At 41.9% G+C, this 19,729-nt stretch overlaps 1 protein-coding gene and 1 long non-coding RNA gene across 2 annotated transcripts; one reads left to right on the forward strand and one right to left on the reverse strand.

The window, feature by feature from the left end:
* The first annotated feature begins 9,409 nt into the window (after positions 1–9,409).
* On the forward strand, positions 9,410–10,464 carry LOC115433209 (nascent polypeptide-associated complex subunit alpha, muscle-specific form-like). Its single transcript, XM_030154495.1, has 2 exons — positions 9,410–9,739; positions 10,198–10,464. Exons 1-2 carry the CDS (start codon positions 9,410–9,412, stop codon positions 10,462–10,464), a joined length of 597 nt encoding a protein of 198 aa, XP_030010355.1.
* Positions 10,465–14,419: 3,955 nt separating this feature from the next.
* Positions 14,420–19,481, reverse strand: LOC115433407 (uncharacterized). Its single transcript, XR_003937357.1, has 3 exons — positions 19,441–19,481; positions 15,949–16,034; positions 14,420–14,546 (listed from the first exon to the last, which is right to left on the reverse strand). It is a non-coding gene; the product is annotated as an uncharacterized LOC115433407 (long non-coding RNA).
* Positions 19,482–19,729: the final 248 nt, after the last annotated feature.

The raw sequence follows: 19,729 nt of genomic DNA on the forward strand, positions 1-19,729 counted from the left end.
TGGGGCTCAGGAGGAGGTTTGGACCCGGCAGTGAACTTCCCCCAAACACAACCAGCACAAGCAGACTTTACCTTTGAACACAGCTTCTGTCCTTTCACTGGAAGTCCGTCAAACATCCACGGTACTTGTGTGGGTCTGCAGAGGGGCTCACAAACACGCAGCTCTACTGGAACTGGAGCTTCTGCCGCCGGACTGCCGACTCTGGTTTCGCCGCCGCTTTTAATCCTTTCACCGCGAAAAGACGGAGCTCGGAGTCGGAGTGGGCCGTGAACGCGTCATGCTTCCCCTCAGATTTCATGTTTAACGGCAGAAAGAAAGAGACGAAGAAGAAGAAGAAGAGGAAGAAGAAGAAGAAGAAGAGGAGGAGGAAGAAGCGGTATGTACAGGAGAGAGGAGGCAGGAAGTGTACCCCCCCAGCCCCTCCACCCCCCAGGTCTGAGGGGAAGGCCGAAAAGTCCAGCCCCCCCCCCCCCCCCCCCCCCCACAGTGGAAACCAGAGGAAAAGGAGTTTTTTTTTTTTTTTTTTTTTTAGTCAAAGGGAAACCCCTCCCTCTCCCCCTCCTCCTCCAAACTCAGAGTCAGTTCCATTCGCATAAATGTGAAATACTGAAGCACAACGTGTTTAAAACAGTGAAAACCTCTGTGGAGTTTTTCCACTACTTGTCTTGAGGAGTGGGAGCCAAAAAAAAAAAAAAAAAGTGTGTGTGTGGGGGGGCTTTTATGAAATGTCTTCTCTCTGTAGCACTTACAGATTCTGCTGGATGAAAAGTGCTTTATAAATGCAGTTATTATTATTATTATTATTATTATTATTATTATTACTATAATTATTACTATAATTATTATGTGGTGGCCCAGAGGTGCAACAGCCCAAGAAATTATCCACTATAAGAAAAAGAAGAGAGCAGCCCAAAAAATTATCCACTATAAGAAAAAAAGAGAACAACCCAAAAAATGATTCACCATAAGAAAAAAAAGAGAACAGCCCCCCCAAAATTCCTCTATAAGAAAAAAAGAGAACATCCCCCCAAAAATTATCCGCCACAAGAAAAAAAAGAGAACAGCCCAAAAAAATTATCCACTATAAGAAAAAAAAGAGAACAGCCCCCCCCCAAAAAAATCCACTATAAGAAAAAAAAAGAGAACCCAAAAAATGATTCACCATAAGAAAAAAAAGAGAACAGCCCCCCAAAAATTCCACTATAAGAAAAAAAGAGAACATCCCCCCAAAAATTATCCACTATAAGAAAAAAAGAGAACAGCCAAAAAGAATGATCCACTATTAGAAAAAAAGAGAATATCCCAAAAAGTTATCCACTATAAGAAAAAAAGAGAACATACCCCCAAAAATGATCTACTCTAAGAAAAAAGAGAACAGCCCAAAAAAATTATCCACTATAAGAAAAAAAAGAGAACAGCCCCAAAAATGACTAACTATACAAACTATATTAATGGAAATCATTTTAAAATAACTTTATTTTTTGCACGCTGACCTCCCCTTCTGCTGGGTTACTTCATTAGCATTAGCGACATTAGCTGAAGGCCTTAAAAATTTTCAGCCTATGCTTTTATTTTTTGTTGTGGCCTTAATTGTAAAGCAAGAGAACTTTTGGATAAACAGCGCCCCCTTAATTGAAAAGGTGGATGATGTCTGTTTTTTTCTTACAGTGGATAATTTTTTGGGCTGTTCTCTTTTTTCTTATAGTGGATAATTTTTTGGGCTGTTCTCTTTTTTCTTACAGTGGATAATTTTTCGGGCTGTTCTTTTTTTTCTTACAGTGGATTATTTTTTGGGCTGTTGCACCTCTGGGCCACCGTATTATTGTTATTATTAAATACTTGCATATAATTTGAATTTATCACAATTTTAATTTCATAAACATAATATTAGGAACTAGGGCTGTAAGAAAACGGTTCTGCGAAATATCACGATATTTCATTTCACAATACTGTATCAATACTAAAAAGTACTGTATCGATATTTTTAGGTATTTATTCAAATGCAGATATTGTGGAGGTTCATTTTTGTTTTGTTTCTTTTTTGTGTATTATTTATTCTTATTTAACACTCTTTTATTCAATAATGTTCATTCCTTTGTTGGGACTGAACTCAAATACTGTTATAATGTTAGTTGTGAACTAATAGAATCTGAACATTTGAACAGGATCTGAAACTGGAATGTCTGTAAAACAGAATTTCAGTTTGAACACAGGAACATTTTGTGATAGAACATTAGATCCTGTTCTGATCAAATCAAAATGTGTTTAGTATTTGTGCAGATTTCTGGTGTAATTCAATTCTTCAAGGAAATAATCATTTTAAAAAAGAAACAAACAAATTGTTGCCTTTTTAAAAGTATCATGATATATCGTGATATATCATATCGTGATCCTCGTATTGTGATTTGTCTTTTATCGCCAGATTCTTACACAGCCCCATTAGGAACCTATATTCACTTTCAGAGTCTTTGGAAATGTTCATTAAGCATGTTTGTGGTTTTTGTGCAATAAAATAGACATCAATTTTCAAATGGGATTTAATATTTTTGGTGTATTTTTTTGGCACTGTACGTTGATATAGTTGACCAAAGTGAAAATATAATAGTCTGATGATATGGATCACAGGTGTCAATCATGCGGCCAGTGGGATGAATTTGTAAATGCAAAAATTTCACTTAATCATTTTAGTTCAGGTTCCACATACAGACCAGTTCAATCAGATCACTGACATAATAACCCACAAATAATGACAGTAAATTGTTCTCTGTTTTAGTGTAAAAAAAAGTCAAATTACATTTACAAACAATCCTTTCACAAAAAATGTGATCTGAAAAAATGTGAATCACCTGAAATGTCTTAAGAGGAGTGAGTGTAATTGTACCAATCTACTGCCTGTGACTAAATGTTTTGTGTATTTGTAGATCCACTGTGATCCGTACGTTATAATGAACATGTGCAAATGAGACGCTGAGGCACATACTTTTCATCATAGATTCTAATATGTTCATGATTGTTCCTGTTATTCCCTTTTTTTAAGGATAGTTTGCAGATGTAAACATTTTATAATATAATTTTACTTTTTTTTCCACTCTAAAAAATAGAAGTTAGACATAAAAAGTATGGAGTTGTTACTATTTATATATCATTATGTCATTATGTTACTGGTCCAGCCCATTTCTGATCATATTGGGTTGAATGTGAGCCCTGAACTAAAATGAGTTTGACCCCCGTGAAATAAATGAAGTTGTGTGGAAAAAAAAAAAGATACCAAACATGGTATGGTAAACATTTATTTATATAGTATATAAAGGCAAAATCAAAAGTACTCAAAAACGGCCAAAATAGGATCAGAGCCCTAAGGGTCAAGCTCTAACCTTTATAAATGAAAACTTCATACAAACATGAGAGCAACGCTGCCAAGGCCACATAAAGACACATAAATAAATAAACAAATAAATGTACTACTGATGTTAACTCATAAAGACCCAGTGCTACTTTTATATCAGTTCCCAAAGGATTTTTTTTTCTCAATTTTTAAACTTTATTAAGTGATTTATCATCATTTATTCCAATATTATCATCTATAATTTGCATTTTTTAAGTGAAAATCAGGTATTTTCATATACACGTATATACACGTATATATATATATATATATATATATATGGGTCAAAACAGCATTCAAAATCTCTCTGATGGGACATTTTAGAGACAATTTGACAGATTAGTGATGCTAAATGACCCACATTTTTACTTACTTTAGCTGGACCATAAGGGATTATCCAAAACAAGGAGCTACTTTATATTGAAATAAATGCTGGAATGGCAGTCATTTGCCTTTATGCGATGTCTCTCCCTTTTTAATTTTTAATTTTAATCCTGCTATATAATGCAAGTTTTGGCCCCGCCCCGTGTCCGGTGTCCATTTGGCGAGTCTTTGTCCAACACGCGTTGCAGCGTTGGAGGGCACACGGGTGCAATGCCGCTGTTGCACCACGGGAGGGCGCTATCGTATGGGTACAATGCGGCTAGTTGTTTTTAAATTTAAATTTTATCCTGTTTGGTTATTCATTTATATTCTCGTACATGATGCTGTTTTATCTCACTCCTTCATTTTTACACTGATTTGACAGCATCATGTTATCCCTGCCCTTTTTACTGTGATTCACTTAATTTATTCGAGGTGACATGTTTTTGCATTCACTATCCACATCTCTCTTATTGTGTTGCTTCTGTTTTAGTGTCTTTACTTGTATCTTGTATCCTGCTGTTGTGTCTGTCAAAGCACTTTGTAAACTTTGTTTTTAAAGGTTCTATAGAAATAAAGCTATTATTATTATTTAAAATTCGCTGTCTGACAGGACATGACTGTGTTTTGACCCATGTATGTGTATGTGTGTGTGTGTGTGTGTGTATACCCTGAACTAAAATGAGTTTGACACCCCTGTTGCAGATGACGGTGTTTCCATGGTAACTACGGAGCCTCTGAGCATCCGAATGGGTCATATCTGATGACCATGAAAAGATGAAGAACTGTATTTTGCACCAATTATTGACATGGATTGACAGGATTAGTGGCTCAGCAGGTATTAAGAATATTATATCAGGAGATGTTTTTGGTCCCTGGTGGATGTTTGGGTCTTTAACCTCCTGAGACCCAGGAAATGTCAGCAAAGTACCAACTTTTTTTTGTTTTTTTTTATTAAATAAATGCCTATATTGGAAACATTATGATGCAATGATGCAACAGTTTCTTCAGATGAAGTTTTTACAGTTTTTATGGAATGTCCTTTGTGGTGGACAGTTTTCTTTTCTTTCTTTTTTTTTGTTTTTGTATAAAGTTGTGAGACTCTTGTACACAAATGTGGACAGAAAACCCATCGCTGGGTCTTAAGAGGTTAAGGGTTAAATCGGTTAAATGCATTAAATAAACCCCCTCAGATCTAAACTTTGCAGAGGTTTGTAAAGTCGGACCGTCTTGAACATCCTTCAAGTGCCGTTTGTTTTTAAATCATAACAAGACTCAGTGGAAAATAACACCAGAGAAGAAAGCCAATGCAAAAGAGAAGGGAAGAAAAAAAACCAAAGAAAGACAAAGAGGCTTTTGTGAGTTTGGAGCGGAGCCCATGGTCTCCTCTGATGCCTTTAAACGCATTCAGAAATGTTGGAATCCTGAGCTCCAACAGCAGCTCCGTCAGATGACAAGCATTCTCGGGCTGGGATGTGCGACCTCTGGACCGTCGCAGACACAGCCAACGCCCTCCGGTGGTGGAAGCAAAGAAGAAGCATTTGTACTCCAGTGCTCAGGGCTCCCACTGTTTCCCTGGAATGATTTTCCAGGGCTTTTCCAGGACGTTTTCAGCCGCTACAGCACAGGTGTCAAACATGCGGCCCGGGGGCCAAATCTGGCTCACTAAATGGTCCAGTCCGGCCCCTGGGACGAATTTGTGAAATGCAAAAATTACACTGAAGACACGAATGATCCTTTTAGTTCAGGTTCCACATTCAGACCAATTCAATCTGCAGTGGACAGGACCAGTCAAATACTATCAGAATAAAATATAAATAATGACCACTCCAATTTTTTTTCTCTTTGTAAATGTAAATATTTTCATGTATTTACACTAAAAACAAAGTATAATTTCGCAAAAAATATGAATAACCTGAAAAAATATGAACAACCTGAATGGTCTTAAGAGAAGTAAGTACAATTTTACCAATATTCCACCTGTTATTAAATGTTTTGTGTGTTTGTAGATCCACTGTGATCTGTCAGTTATAATGTACATGTGTGAATGATAAACTGAGGCAGAATATTGTTAAAATGACACTTATTTTTTCAGTTTGTTCATGTTATTCACATTGTTTGAAAGGATAGTTTGTAGATGTAAACCTTTTCATAATGTAAATTTAGTTTTTTTTTGCTCTGAAACACAAAGAAAAGTTTGGAGGTGACATTATTATTATTACCACCGCCAGGAGGTATTGTGATCACTTTGCTTTGTGTGTTTGCGTGTGTGTTTGTTTGCGTGTTTGTTAGCAAGATAACTCAAAAAGTTATGGACAGATTTTCATGAAATTTTCAGGAAATGTTGATACTGACACAAGGAAGAAATGATTAAAGTTTGGTGGTGATCGGGGGGGGGGGGGGATCTGTCTTAGCAGAGGTCTGCGCTCTCTGAGTGCTTTTCTTGTTATCTATTGTGATCACTTTGCTTTGTGTGTTTGTTTGTTTGCAAGATAACTCAAAAAGTTAAGAACAGATTTTCATAAAATTTTCAGGAAATGTTGATACTGGCACAAGGAACAAATGATTAAATTTTGGTTGTGATCGGGGGGGGGGGGGGGGGGGGGGGGCGGAGTTCTGCGCTCTCCAAGTGCTTTTCTTGTTTATATATTATTGTTATACTGTTATTAGGCCTGTAACTGTCACACCTGTTCGGTTCGGTCCACAGCTGTGCCCAAATGGCACAGTATGTTAAGAAAAAGAAAAAGGAACGAAAGACGTTCGATGTGGAACTTTAAACCTGCGCAACTTCCACACGGACCATATTGAAGGAGCGCACACTGACCCAAAATATGAAATTGCAGCAGCCGACAACCCCTCCCGCCCCATGTTTTTGACAAATCGCACCCTGCAGACACACACACACACACACACACACACACACACACACACACACACACACAGTGTCCTAAACAGCTTGTTCTCTGTCCTAAAATAAATCATTTGGTTAATTGTGTTGTCAGTGTTCAGTTTGTTTAAACAGAATACTAGTTTGCCCTCTTGTTAATGTTGCACTTCATGTGGAATTTTTTGTTTTTTTTTCTGGAGAATGTGAATTGACAGAACTGTGATTCGATCTTTCTTGTTTGTTCGAAACTACCTTTCTGGGAAAAGTGCAATACTAACGTTTAAAATACATTTAGTAATATTTTATTTATTTTATTTTCTATTTGATTTATAGCAGCAGAATTATATTATTCCCGTTTTTCTATATTCTATTGTCTCCAAAAATTGGGGGAAAAATGTTCAAAAATTCACAATAAATGCATTAAAGACATTTTGAGGGGTTTTCTTTCTTCCTGTACCGAACCAAAAAAAAAAAAAAAAATTAACTGTAGCTTTCAAAACCGAAAACATACCGAACCGAAAATTTGGTTTACCGTTACAGGCCTGATTGTTATATATGATATATTATTTTACTGGTCCAATTCAGATCAAATTTAGCTGAATGTGGAACTGAACTAAAATGAGTTTGATACCCCGTCACACACTAATCCATTCCTCTCATTCTGTGGAAGTGTTCTTTTCTACAGTTGTAGCTTGCATTTACTCAGATTGTTCCTATGTTTATTACTCAGACATTTGATGTGTAGTCTATGGCTCGAATTTATCTATGAAACATAATGATGACAAATGTATGATAGAAAAATGCAAACACACCCACAGATTACAGCGGAGCACTTCATTCACCTGAACTGGAGTTTAAATGTTCAACTGGACATGTCTCTTCTCTCTTACCTTTCTCTCCTGCACTTCCTCTAAACCAGGGTTCTCAAACTCATGTTCTTTCAGGTTCCACATTCAGTCTGATTTGATCTGCAGTGGGTCGGACCAGTAAAATAGTAACAGAATAATCCATAAATAATGACAATTCCAAATTTTTGTCTTTGTTTTAGTGGATCAGATCTACAAAGACATTAAACACTTAAAATTGTGCTTAATTTTCTTTAGACATTTCTTTTTTTTTTAACTTGTGTTGTCCATCATCCTAACAGCAGAATGCTAGTCTGGCTCCTTTTGGTGCTGAACACATTTGCTTTGTCAAAGGAAACTTCCTAAAGTATATGCAGCTCCCCTTGATATTCTACTGTCTTTATTATGAGTTTAGTTGAACCACATTTCGATGCCGGACCTGACATGGGGGGGGGGGGGGGGGGGGGCAAGAAAGAAGAAGGTGGCGAAGACCCTCACAAGGAAGTATCAACAATGCAAACAGTAACAACCATGATGATAATTAGAATGCAAATAATAACTACCACCAGAACTGAGTAAACTGGGCAGAAGAGAGAGAAAACCAACAAACAAACAAAATTACAATAAAATAAAATACATAAGACTTATTAAATGATGAATATAAGAAAAGAAAGCATGAACAGAATATCATACACACTGTGACTCAAATAATACCAGTAACAAATAATACCAGTAACTAGGGCTGCACGATTAATCGATTTTAAATCGAAATCAGATTTTTTAATTAGGACACTTTTTAAAAAAGGGAAATCATAAAATCGATTTCATCTCTCTCTGGCTTCCCGGCTGCACGCCTGCTGGCTCCCGTAGGCTCCTCCTCCTATCTGTGACAGTGGTCTTTCCCAGAAGTCTGTGTAATGAGCAGACTTTAAATGTGTTAATGAACCCACAGTACTTATAGTAATATAAGCCCTGACTTCACGCACGGACAAACATAGCTGCATGGGGATCACTCATCTTACGTTGTCCCGGATCTGTACCGTATTGTGTTCTTCTGAACCGGGTCCAGGTCACAGGGTCATCAGCCTCAGCAGAGGAGCCCAGACAGCCTCTGCCCACACACATCCACCAGCTCCACAGATAGAATCCCTCCAGTGTGTCCTGGGTCGGTCTGTTCCACGCACGGATCCTCCAGTTTAAATGGAACCACATGGGGATCACTCATATTAACGTGGTCCACGCACGACTGATGCCTGTCACTGACTTACACTGGTATCACTGCTGTGGGCCAGATACCCAGAAAAGGAAAAAAATGACTAAAGCTGTTAGATAAATCTGGAAACAAAAAGGCTACAATAAACATCAGTATTTGCTCTGATTTGGACATTGTATTGTAGTGTATTCCCCCTGGGAAACTTATGTTATTTTCTTGTTGTATACATTGTTTGTATACTCCACTTCATTTTAAAGATTTAATGAAGAAAAAAAAAACCTGTGGGTTCATCACGTGATACCATCACAGATTTAGTCAGAGCAGTGCCTTGCATTGTGGGCTGCTCACAAAAACGACATGCTGACTTCTGTCGTCTTTTGTAGTTTTACCCAAAAATCGAAATTGAAATCAAAAATTGAGTTTTTAGAGGAAAAAAAATTGGGATTTTTTTTTTTTTTTTTTTTTTGCTAAAATCATGCATCCCTACCAGTAACAAATAATACCAGGAACAAATAATACCAGGAACAAATCCAGCCAACATCAGCTGTTCACATGAATCCGCTGTGACAGAGGAAAGAAGAAGAAAGAGAAAGAGACTGAGACTGAAGAACACAGACATAGAACCACAACTGCACCCTCTCCAAGGACCAGGGGCCCACAGAGAGGGCCCCAAGGCCCAGCCAACCAGCAGACACCACAGAGAGGGGGGATCCAGCATGCCCCCCCCCACAAGAGGCCACAATGCACCCTCCCCAAAGATGGTCAAGGGAGGCCCTGGCCAGAGGCCCCACAGCAGCCGAGCACAGGCCCCAGGGGTCCAGGGACGCCAGCTGCCACATCCCCGCTGGGGGCTGGCCACCCAGGGGAAAGCGAGGCGCCAGTCCCCAAGCCCCACAAATCCAGGAGCCACCCGTCCCCCCAGGCAGGGGTCCCACCCAGCACAGCGGGCAGCCAGGCTGGACCAGACAGCCACCCACCGTGGGCCAGTGTGCACCCCAGCCAAGCACCCCAGGGGCCTGGAGACCACCCCCCCATCCCTGCCCCCCGTCCCACCAAGCCCAACCCCCAAACCCCACACCCCCCCCAGTCCCCCACTCACCCACACAAGCATATGCACACACACACACACCCACTGACACCCAGACACACACACCACCTACCCACATGCACGCCCACACTCACACACCTACATGTACACACACACACACAAATGTACCCACACCCATTCACAGCCCCACACACCCACCTGCACACACACTTGCCCACACCAGACACATGTATCTGGAGCACTGCCACCCCCCCCCCCCCCAGCAGCAAGCAGCTCCACCACAACTGCCCCAAGGCATGGCAGCCGAGCGCACCCCCAGCACCAACTGGAGCCCAGAGCAGCAACACCAGCCGCTAGTAACCCCACCACAGTCCACCACCCCACCAGGAACTGCCACGCCCCCAATTCCAGCCCGCCCCCCAACAACAATGCCCATGCACACACGTCATTCGTCAGAGGGCAGCACCCCCCCAGCAATGCAGCCAGCTGAGTCCCAATGGACAAACCCCCACCCCCCCCGGATACCCCACCCCGGACCGCATCCAGGAAACAGTGGTGTGGGAAGGCTGCCCCACCCTCACCTCCCCACCTATCAGTGCTGTGAAGTGTGAGGTGTGTATGCAAGCAGTTAAAATTGAGGAGCATAACTGTGCACCACTGAGGGTGACGCCACACGGGCAGCCCCACCCACCTGTACGGCACTGCCCATCAGGCGCCACGTAGCTCACCCCCCAAAAGTGAATGTGTGGTGTCAGTGTTTCTGTGTGTTGTCTTGTGGGTGGGTGTAATTAAAATTGAGGAGTTAGCTGCCCTAGGGTACCACAGAGGGGGGCTGTTTTAGTGACCCCCCCCCCCCGCCGTATCCCCTCGGGACATGCACCCTCCTCAAGACCCTACGTGCTTTGTGTGGGGAGGGGAGGGGTTGGGGGATAGTGTGACTGGGAGGAAGTTTCCTCCCAGAAGGTGAGCCAGTTGACATTAGGCCCCCCCAGCACAAATCCCCAGGCAGGAGCCACCAAGGAGCAGGGTGGTCCAGAGACTCTGGGCACCAAGTGACTGCAGCCAGAAGGCCGCTGCCCCCCCAGAGGCCACTCACACACTCAATCATCCTATGTGGTCGAGGGGGCACGGACTCGGGACCAGCTACCCCAAAGCCCCCCAAACAGGTACGGGGACCCCCCACACTCCACACCTCCCCAGTCTAGCACTAGGGGTGCAGCGATCACCGGAGTGCCACCCTGCTGCAAGAGACCCAGCAACCAGCACCCCCGCCCCAGGCTCCAATTGCCACCACGGCCACACCTCGCCATCACACTCAGAGAAAACTCCTGGCAAAACCCCCCATCCCCCAGAGAGGCAGCAGCCCCCAGGTGCACCTGCACAGCCCCCCACCCCCCACCCCTCCCTTACTCACCAAACATACATGTGCACCCACACCCACACACCTGCTCCATCAGCCCCCCCACACGCCAGCACACACACACACACGTACACGCACACCCCAGGACTCCCAGGCACTAGCCAAACACCAGGGCACGCACCCACTCACCCCCGCAGTGGCCAGCCCAAACACCCTGTCGCAAGGTGGGCACCCCCTCCCGGGAGGGGGAGCACCCGGACCCTAGGACCCAGAAATCCCGCCCAAACCCACCCACCCTCCACCTAGCCACCTGACCTGGGGGCCGCCGGCCACTGACCCAGGCCCGACCTGGAGCCCCTTGCCCCACCGCCACAGGGCAACCCCGGCAGTGGGTCCGCCCCCGCCCCAACAGGGACAAACACAGAGCCGCCCCCAGAGCAGGGCAGTCCAGACCCCCTTCCTGAGAAACCACTAGTGACCCGTAGCCCTGTGGCCCCTCCCACTGGCTCCCCCCACCAGCCTCCTAACACTCAGAGTGATGTGCTAGAGGTGATCCCAGGGGTCCAGACAGAATGAGACTGGTCCAGTTGACTGTTTCAGAGGCAGACATTGTCTCATTACTGATGTGATCTAATAGAAGGTTCTAAACTGGTTCATGCTCACATTGGCTTTTGTTTCCAATTCACAAGGATAGTTTTCTTTGCGATGCATAAAGCAGTGAGGACCATGTGTGATGTGTTGGTATCCACGTAGGTATGGCCCAGGTCACCTAGTAAACACAGTGGGGGCAGGGGCTGAAATATTCCATCTGAGCCATGTTGACAGGTCCTCACAAACCTGAAGCCTAAACCTCTGGACAGGTGCACATTGATACAAAGCCTTGATCAGGATTAAATATCATCCACTTTTAATCTATATTAATTATTTTGCATGAGCAAAGAGACTCAAGAAAGAAGAAAATATATATGCACTTGATGTGTTTATTAAACACCTTCAGCACTTTCAACTAAACAACTGTGTACAACTGTTCTGCCTTGGGGGTTTTTTGGACTCATATTTCCAACCAGAGAGCCAATGCTGTTTAGCCTCTTCCATCTTTATGGGTTGGTTCTGCTGATGAACATTCCAAAATCCTTTTCCAAATGTTGTTTTCAGAATGTTCTAACTATGTTATCATGTTACATTGAGGAATATTTTTTAAAACAATATTCTATAATCTGTTCCCTAAAGAATGTCCCCAAAACCTCCTCAGAATGTTACAGACAACATGTTCTACCTTTGTTCACGTATCACATCACAGGAACGTTAGGGAAAAACTTTATGTCGTCTGGGGCCTTAATAATATCTCAAAACCATTTTCCAAATATTGCTTTCAGAAAGTTGTCTCTTTGATATCATGGAACATTGTGGGAACCTGTCATAAAAAATGTCCTGTAATCTGAGGCTGAAATTACATCCTTAAAACATTTGTTGAATGTTGTTAGGAGAGTGTTCCTCATTTGTTACCAGTTAACATTGTAGGAACGTTTTATAGTAGAACATTCTAGAATCTGTTTCCTAAAGAACATCCCCAAAACATCCACAGAATGTTGGACTGAAAACCTTATTCCTCTGTTAACAGTTAACATTATAGGAACATTATATTAAATGATAAACATTCTGAAACATTAAATGACAATGTTTTCTTCAAACTCTGAACAGAACTTATAGGGAATGTTCTCTCCTAGCTGGTTTATATATGTTTCTATCTGGTTTACTGCTGGTTAGCTGGATTATATATATTTGTAGCTGGTTTACTGCTGGTTAGGTGGATTATATAGGTTTCTATCTGGTTTATATATGTTTCTAGCTGGTTTACTGCAGGCTGCTTTGTACATCTCCTTTTACACTTCGTGTATCACCTCTTCATGACCCCTCCTTCCCACACACACACACACACACCTATCTATCTATCTATCTATCTATCTATCTATCTATCTATCTATCTATCTATCTATCTATCTATCTATCTATATTTATTTATTTATTTATTTATTTATTTATTTATTTATTCATTCATTCATAGGGGGGACTCACAAACACCTAGAATGACATAAAGACATAAAAGCACAGTGACAGACTGAATAAAAACTCCAAACTCCAGTAGAACTCTGGTGTCAAACTAAAAGAAGAGCCCAGGAAAAGTGTTGAATTCATCCATCTGAAGGATTTCCAAGTGTTTCCAGCTGCTTTCAGAGCAGAGTTCATGTATGAGAGTGAACCACAGTGTTGAACAGCTCCTCTGCTGTCCTTTGAGTCAGGACTGAACAGGTCTGAGTCCAAGTCCAAGAAGAACCAGAACCACTGAAACACTGAACATTCAGACTGGACCAGGACTCCAGGACCAGAACTGGGACACAAACAACACACACACAACTATTCTGCAACACAAACAATACACACAACTATTCTGCAACACAAACAACACACACACAACACAAACACAACTATTCTGCAACACAAACAACACACACGCAACACAAACAACACACTCAACTATTCTGCAACACAAACAACACAAACAACTATTCCGCAACACAAACAACACACACGCAACACAAACACAACACAAACAATACACACAACTATTCTGCAACACAAACATCACGCACAACTATTCTGCAACACAAACAACACACATGCAACACAAACAACACACATACAACACAAACAACTATTCTGCTACACAAACATCACACACAACTATTCTGCAACACAAACAACACACACGCAACACAAACAACACACATACAACACAAACACAACTATTCTGCTACACAAACAACACACACACAACACTAACAACACACGCAACTATTCTGTAACACAAACAACACACACAACTATTCTGCAACACAAACAACACACACACAACTATTCTTCAGGATGGACGTGGATGTGGTCATTGCTGTGGACTTGGTGGTTGTTGTGGGGGTTACTGTTGCTGTTGCTGTGGTGGTTGGTGTTGCTGTGGTGGTTGCTGTGGCGGTTGCTGTTACTGTGGTGGTTGCTGTTACTGTGGTGGCTGCTGTTGCTGTGGTGGTTGCTGTGGCGGTTGCTGTTACTGTGGTGGCTGTTGCTGCTGTGGTGGTTGCTGTGGCGGTTGCTGTGGCGGTTGCTGTTGCTGTGGTGGTTGCTGTTACTGTGGCGGTTGCTGTTACTGTGGTGGCTGCTGTTGCTGTGGTGGTTGCTGTGGCGGTTGCTGTTACTGTGGTGGTTGCTGTTGTGGTTGCTGTTGCTGTGGTGGTTGCTGTTACTGTGGCGGTTGCTGTTACTGTGGTGGCTGCTGTTGCTGTGGTGGTTGCTGTGGTGGTTGCTGTGGCGGTTGCTGTTGCTGTGGTGGTTGCTGTGCTGCTGTATCTCATGGTGTGTTGCGTGCCTTCAGTCTGCAGCGCCCCCTATTGGCCTGGAACAAACATGTCATCATCATGTGCTGCTGTCACTCGTGTGTGTGTGAGTCCATGTAAAGTCCATTCAGTCACTGAATCAAATCCACCTGATCAGTGAAATAATGCTGACATGGGACGGCTCTGAAAGCACACAGACGTTCAGTCTCAGTGTTTGTCTGGGACTTTTCCTGGTGGACTGGAACAGACAGGAGGTGGATTTACTAAATCCAGGACTTGGACTCCACAGACTGGAGTTCCCATCCTCAGTCCTTCCAGGTTGGAGCTTTAGACCATCACATCACCTGAGTCATGTGATCTCATCTGTGTGGACATTTTCCAGATGAAATCCAGCCCAGTTCAACCAGTCAAACCATTAAACACACATGAAGGGCATTGGTGTTCGACGGTGGAAAAGCACCATGAAGAAGAACCACTGATAATGGAAGAACTTTTGGTTGTACGTTATTGTCCTGGTAAAAAAAAAAACTGACTTTGGAAATGTAATAACTGAGGTAATAATGTAATAATATATGAATAAAACTGTATTTAACTTTAATTTATTACAGAGAACTGTGATAAAATCTGCCTCTGTCTCCCTCTCTCTTTCCTTCCCTCCGTCTCTCTCTCGTCCTTTCTCTCTTTCCCTCCCTTTCCATCCCTCTTTCTCTCTTTCCCTTCCTCTTTCTCTCTTTCCCGCTCTCTCTATCCCTCCCTCTCTCTCTCTTTCCCTTCCTCTCTCTCTTTCCTGCTCTCTCTATCCCTCCCTCTCTCTCTCTTTCCCTTCCTCTCTCTCTCTTTCCCGCTCTCTCTATCCCTCCCTCTCTCTCTCTCTCTTTCCATTCCTCTCTCTCTTTCCTGCTCTCTCTTTCCCTCCCTCTCCCTCTCTGTGATTGTATCACAGTTCTATCTAATAAATTAAACTTACAGTTATATTCATGTATCATTATGTTATTTGCTCAGTTATTACATTTGCAAAGAATTTTTTTTTACCAGGACAATAACGTAATAAGTTATTACATTATCGGTTCAGGACCTTTATTCCGTTCTTGGCCGTTCTTCTGTGATTGTCTTCTCCACACCATGAGCCTCTGAAACCTGCACAAACACATGTGTCAGATATTGGAGGTAAACCCAGTTTGGCAGAAGCGTCCCATGTCAGCACTGAAGTGTGTTAGTGTGTTGAATAAACACACAAAACTCCAAACTCACTTGTTTCTCCAGGCATTTGAACGGCACTAGATAAAGAATTGTTATATGACCAACTTATGATTTTAAATTTAGACCTTTTTATGATTGTAATTTTATCTGTGTTCTTATTTGTATTTTATTCTCTTTTGTGAAACACTTTGTGACTTCTCTTGTCTGTGAAAGGTGCTGTAGAAATAAACTTTGCTGGTTTGAATAAAGCTGTGAACTGACCCGACAGTAGAAGTAGAGGGAGATGGTCCCCATGATCAGGAGGAAGTGGACCAGCACCACCCTGATGATCAGATTTGTCACCAAGTCTGAAACACAACAACAACAACCATCAAGTCTGGGCTCCAAATGGGAAAATGGAAAATTTACCAGAGAATGGGTTTAAGTCCAAAGGAATATTAGTGTCAGATCGACTTCAAACACTGTCTGCACATGACAATACATGGACTGGACAGGTTCTATCAGTGGAACATTTACACATCTATTGGAGAAATGGACACAAACCAACATATATGTGTTAGAACACACCATCATATACCTGGAGAACAGCAGCAAACCAACACTGTGGTCATTAGTTTAACAATTAATCTGATTCAAATCTGGAACATTGAACACATTTAATCTGAGGCAGATCATTTCTAACCCAGTGGTGTCAGGCCCAACAAACCCCGCCCCCTCACACCTATTGGAGCTTATTCTACACCCTTGTGTCGTGATAATGTTCATAAAGTTGAATAAATAAATGCACAGTATGTTTTCAGGACTTTTGTCTGTTTGATATTATTTCAAAGTCACAGACTCGAACCTTCACCCCCAGAGCTCAACATTTAACCCACAGCAACTTTAATCACATTCATTTATTAGAACAACTTCATTTGTTTTTTCACAATAAGTTTCTTAGAAATGATGAAGTTTTGATGGATGCTTTTTTTATTTGACTGACTTCCTGATCCTTTATAACAGTGGAGTACCACAATGTTAGAGAAATGGGGGAAAAATGAAAATAATTTTCCCAAAATGTGAAAAAATACATAAGCCTTAGGTTTATGTCAGAGTGATGGAGAACAAAAGCCTCTATATATGAGCAAAGTTTGATGTAAAATAAAACAAAACTGAGGTTTTTATAAACATTTGAAATTTCACCCATTATAAGTAAATGGAAAAAAACAAGATTTAAAAAATTCATAAAATATGTGAACTTTGACCTACTTTTCCCAAAATGTAACCACATCTATTCTGGGTCACTGGTAATCTATAAACACAATTAGGACTGAATTCAAACAGTAGTTTTACTGATAAAAACAAACAAACAAACTGAACCAAAAACAATAGCCTTTGCCTCCCCTTTGGGGGGCGGAGTCATAATTGTAGCCCAGTGTATTCAGTCTGCAGAAAACCTGCACCAATGGGACATATTTTCATCCTGAGGATGTTTGTGCTGAGCTCAGTGGGATTCTGAGTCTGAGTTCAGACTGAAGTCACATTTGTGTCTGAGGCTCCGTTCAGATGCAGGTAAACGAGGCCCAAATCCCATTTATCTGCCCATATGTGACCTGGATCTGATCTGTTACAGACAGTTTGAACAGCACTAATCCCCCCCAGACCACTTTCATATGTGGTCCTAAATCCGCTATGTATGTGAGAAATTTTTTTAGTTAGTTTAGTGTTTATCGTCTGGAACTCCAGTGCAAATGTACGTCTGTAAAAGCCTCAAAAACAGACTGATCTATTAGAAACTCAACTTTGACTGTTTCACATCTGTGTTCCAACATGTTTTCATCTGATCATTTACCAGCTTTCATGTCCTTTCCACTCACACTCATATTTTTACAAACTGCTGTTTTATTTCTCCATTTTCTCTCAGTTCTGTCTAAACCACCTTGATTGACAGGTTAGAGTCAGACTTGTTTGTTCAAACTATGAGTTGAGTTTTGAGCTGAAGTTCAGTCCAATCCATTTTTATTGATAAAGCAAAAATTTAACCCTTACAGACCCAAACGTCCACTGATGACCAAAACCATCTACTGATCTAAACTGTTTAATTCCTGTTGATCCACTAATCCTATCAATCCATGTCAATAATTGGGATCAAATACAGTTCTTCATCTTTTCATGGTCATCAGATATGACCATATATGGTCGTTCAGAGGCTCTGTAGTTACTGTGGAAACACCGTTATCTTCTCCAACATTGATTCACTAGTAAAACCCATGGAGCTGGATCAGTGACAGTGGATGGACACACTGGGTTTATGTTCATATTTTGCAGAAAAAGCCACTTTTTCTTCAGTTTTCTCTGTTTCTGATATAAAAACCCTCAACTTTGATCTGAGCTTTTCTGAACATCTACATGATCAATAAATGAAATATAGGAAAATACCTGATGTTCACTGAAAAAAAAAATCAAAATACAGAGGATTATGTCATAATAAATTGTGATCAATCACTTCAGAAAACTTAAAAATATAGAAAACCATATTTTGGAAGTGCCACTACAGTAACACTGGGTCTTTATGGGTTAAATAAACACTAAGGTTTCCACAGCGCTGTACAGTAAAAGAAACACAATAAGAAGATCAAATACTAAGATAAAAACACAGTGAAACATCCTAAATCAATAGTCTGTCCACCCCAGATCAAATATCCGTGCACATCAAATCAACAACCTGTGCGGTGTGAAAAGCCAAAGAACAGAGGTGGGTTTAAAGAAGAGTTTGAAAATGAGGCAGACAGTTGAATTCAAAGTGTTGGTTGATGTTGTTGAAGTGGACTCGTCCTATTGGACAGATTGGACTCCAGTGCATGTGTCCAACTGTGTTGGTCCAGACCTCCATCTGCTGCAGCTCATAGACTGACTGATACCAGTGGACCCCCTCTAGACCCTGGACATGTGGACCACACACACACATGTGCAGATGCACCTTGAACTGTGGACACTAACTGGGCTTCACATTCAACTGGATGGACTGGGTTTAAACCTGGGTTTAAACTCAACTGTGCTTTGAACTTGTGCCGAATTCTACTCTCTGCCGAAAACAGCTCCCCTTCCTCAGTCAGCCATAAAGAGGACAAAGGTCACCAAACTCACCCTGTCACACCAGAAGAGCTCCAAATGTGAGCTGCTAAAGTCAGTTCACTCCTTTAGCTTCACAAGATAATTCTGATGGAGGATGTAGTTTTCGACAATATCTGTTCATATTGTTATATATTTTGTGTGTTGTGTATCTAAGATTTAACTTTAGAAAGTTTTATATCCCTTAAAGTTTGCACATTCTTTAATATTAAACAGATAAAAAAACATAACTGCTATATCTTACAATATTATTAATGACTTCATTGCTCCACAGGTATGATGGTGTTCAGAGGTTGAATAACTCACAGTTCATTTCAGACCCTACAGTCAGAAAGGAGAAAAAGTTGTGACGGTGAATTCGGTGCACATTGTCCTCTTCATGGCTGACTTAGGAAGGGGGAGCAGTTTTCAGCAGGAAGTGGAATTGGGCACAACAGAAGTGAGCTCAGATTAAAGGAGTGTTTGTTGGTTCAGCCCAGTCTCTGACAGGTTCAACTGGACCGGCTTTACCTGATCTCAGTTCTACCAACGTGGTTCTGCTCACACCTGTTCACTCTGCTCACTGGGAACATTGTGGAACATGGTCATGTGACTGTTACTGATGCATTGTGGGTGTTTTGTGTGTGTTTGTCCTGGTGTTACCTCCGATGGTGAGATAGAGGGCGGGGCTCTGAGACGACGAGAAGCTGTGGTTATAAACGTCCACGTGATAAACACATGTGTAGTTCCCTCGGTGGGCGTAGCCCATGGCAGACAACAGGAAGTGGGCGGAGTGATTGACAGCGGGCAGGGTGAGGTTCAGCGGCTTCTTGGTGTCGGAGATCAGCTGGAAGGAGCCTCCTGGGTACTGTGGTTGGACGGAGCATGTGATGGTGAAGTCGGAGCCGACGAGCACCCGGAACCCCTGCTGGTAGACCCCAAAGACCCCGTC

Source organism: Sphaeramia orbicularis, chromosome 14, assembly GCF_902148855.1.
Source record: "Sphaeramia orbicularis chromosome 14, fSphaOr1.1, whole genome shotgun sequence".
Lineage (NCBI taxonomy): Eukaryota > Metazoa > Chordata > Actinopteri > Kurtiformes > Apogonidae > Sphaeramia > Sphaeramia orbicularis.

What these genes read in the sequence shown, in the direction of transcription:
- LOC115433209 (XM_030154495.1), top strand. Translation starts at nt 9,410, where the DNA reads ATGCCCCCCCCCACAAGAGGCCACAATGCACCCTCCCCAAAGATGGTC. An exon ending in CCCCCCCATCCCTGCCCCCC is followed by an intron (nt 9,740 to 10,197) that starts GTCCCACCAAGC and finishes GTCATTCGTCAG; the next exon opens with AGGGCAGCACCCCCCCAGCA.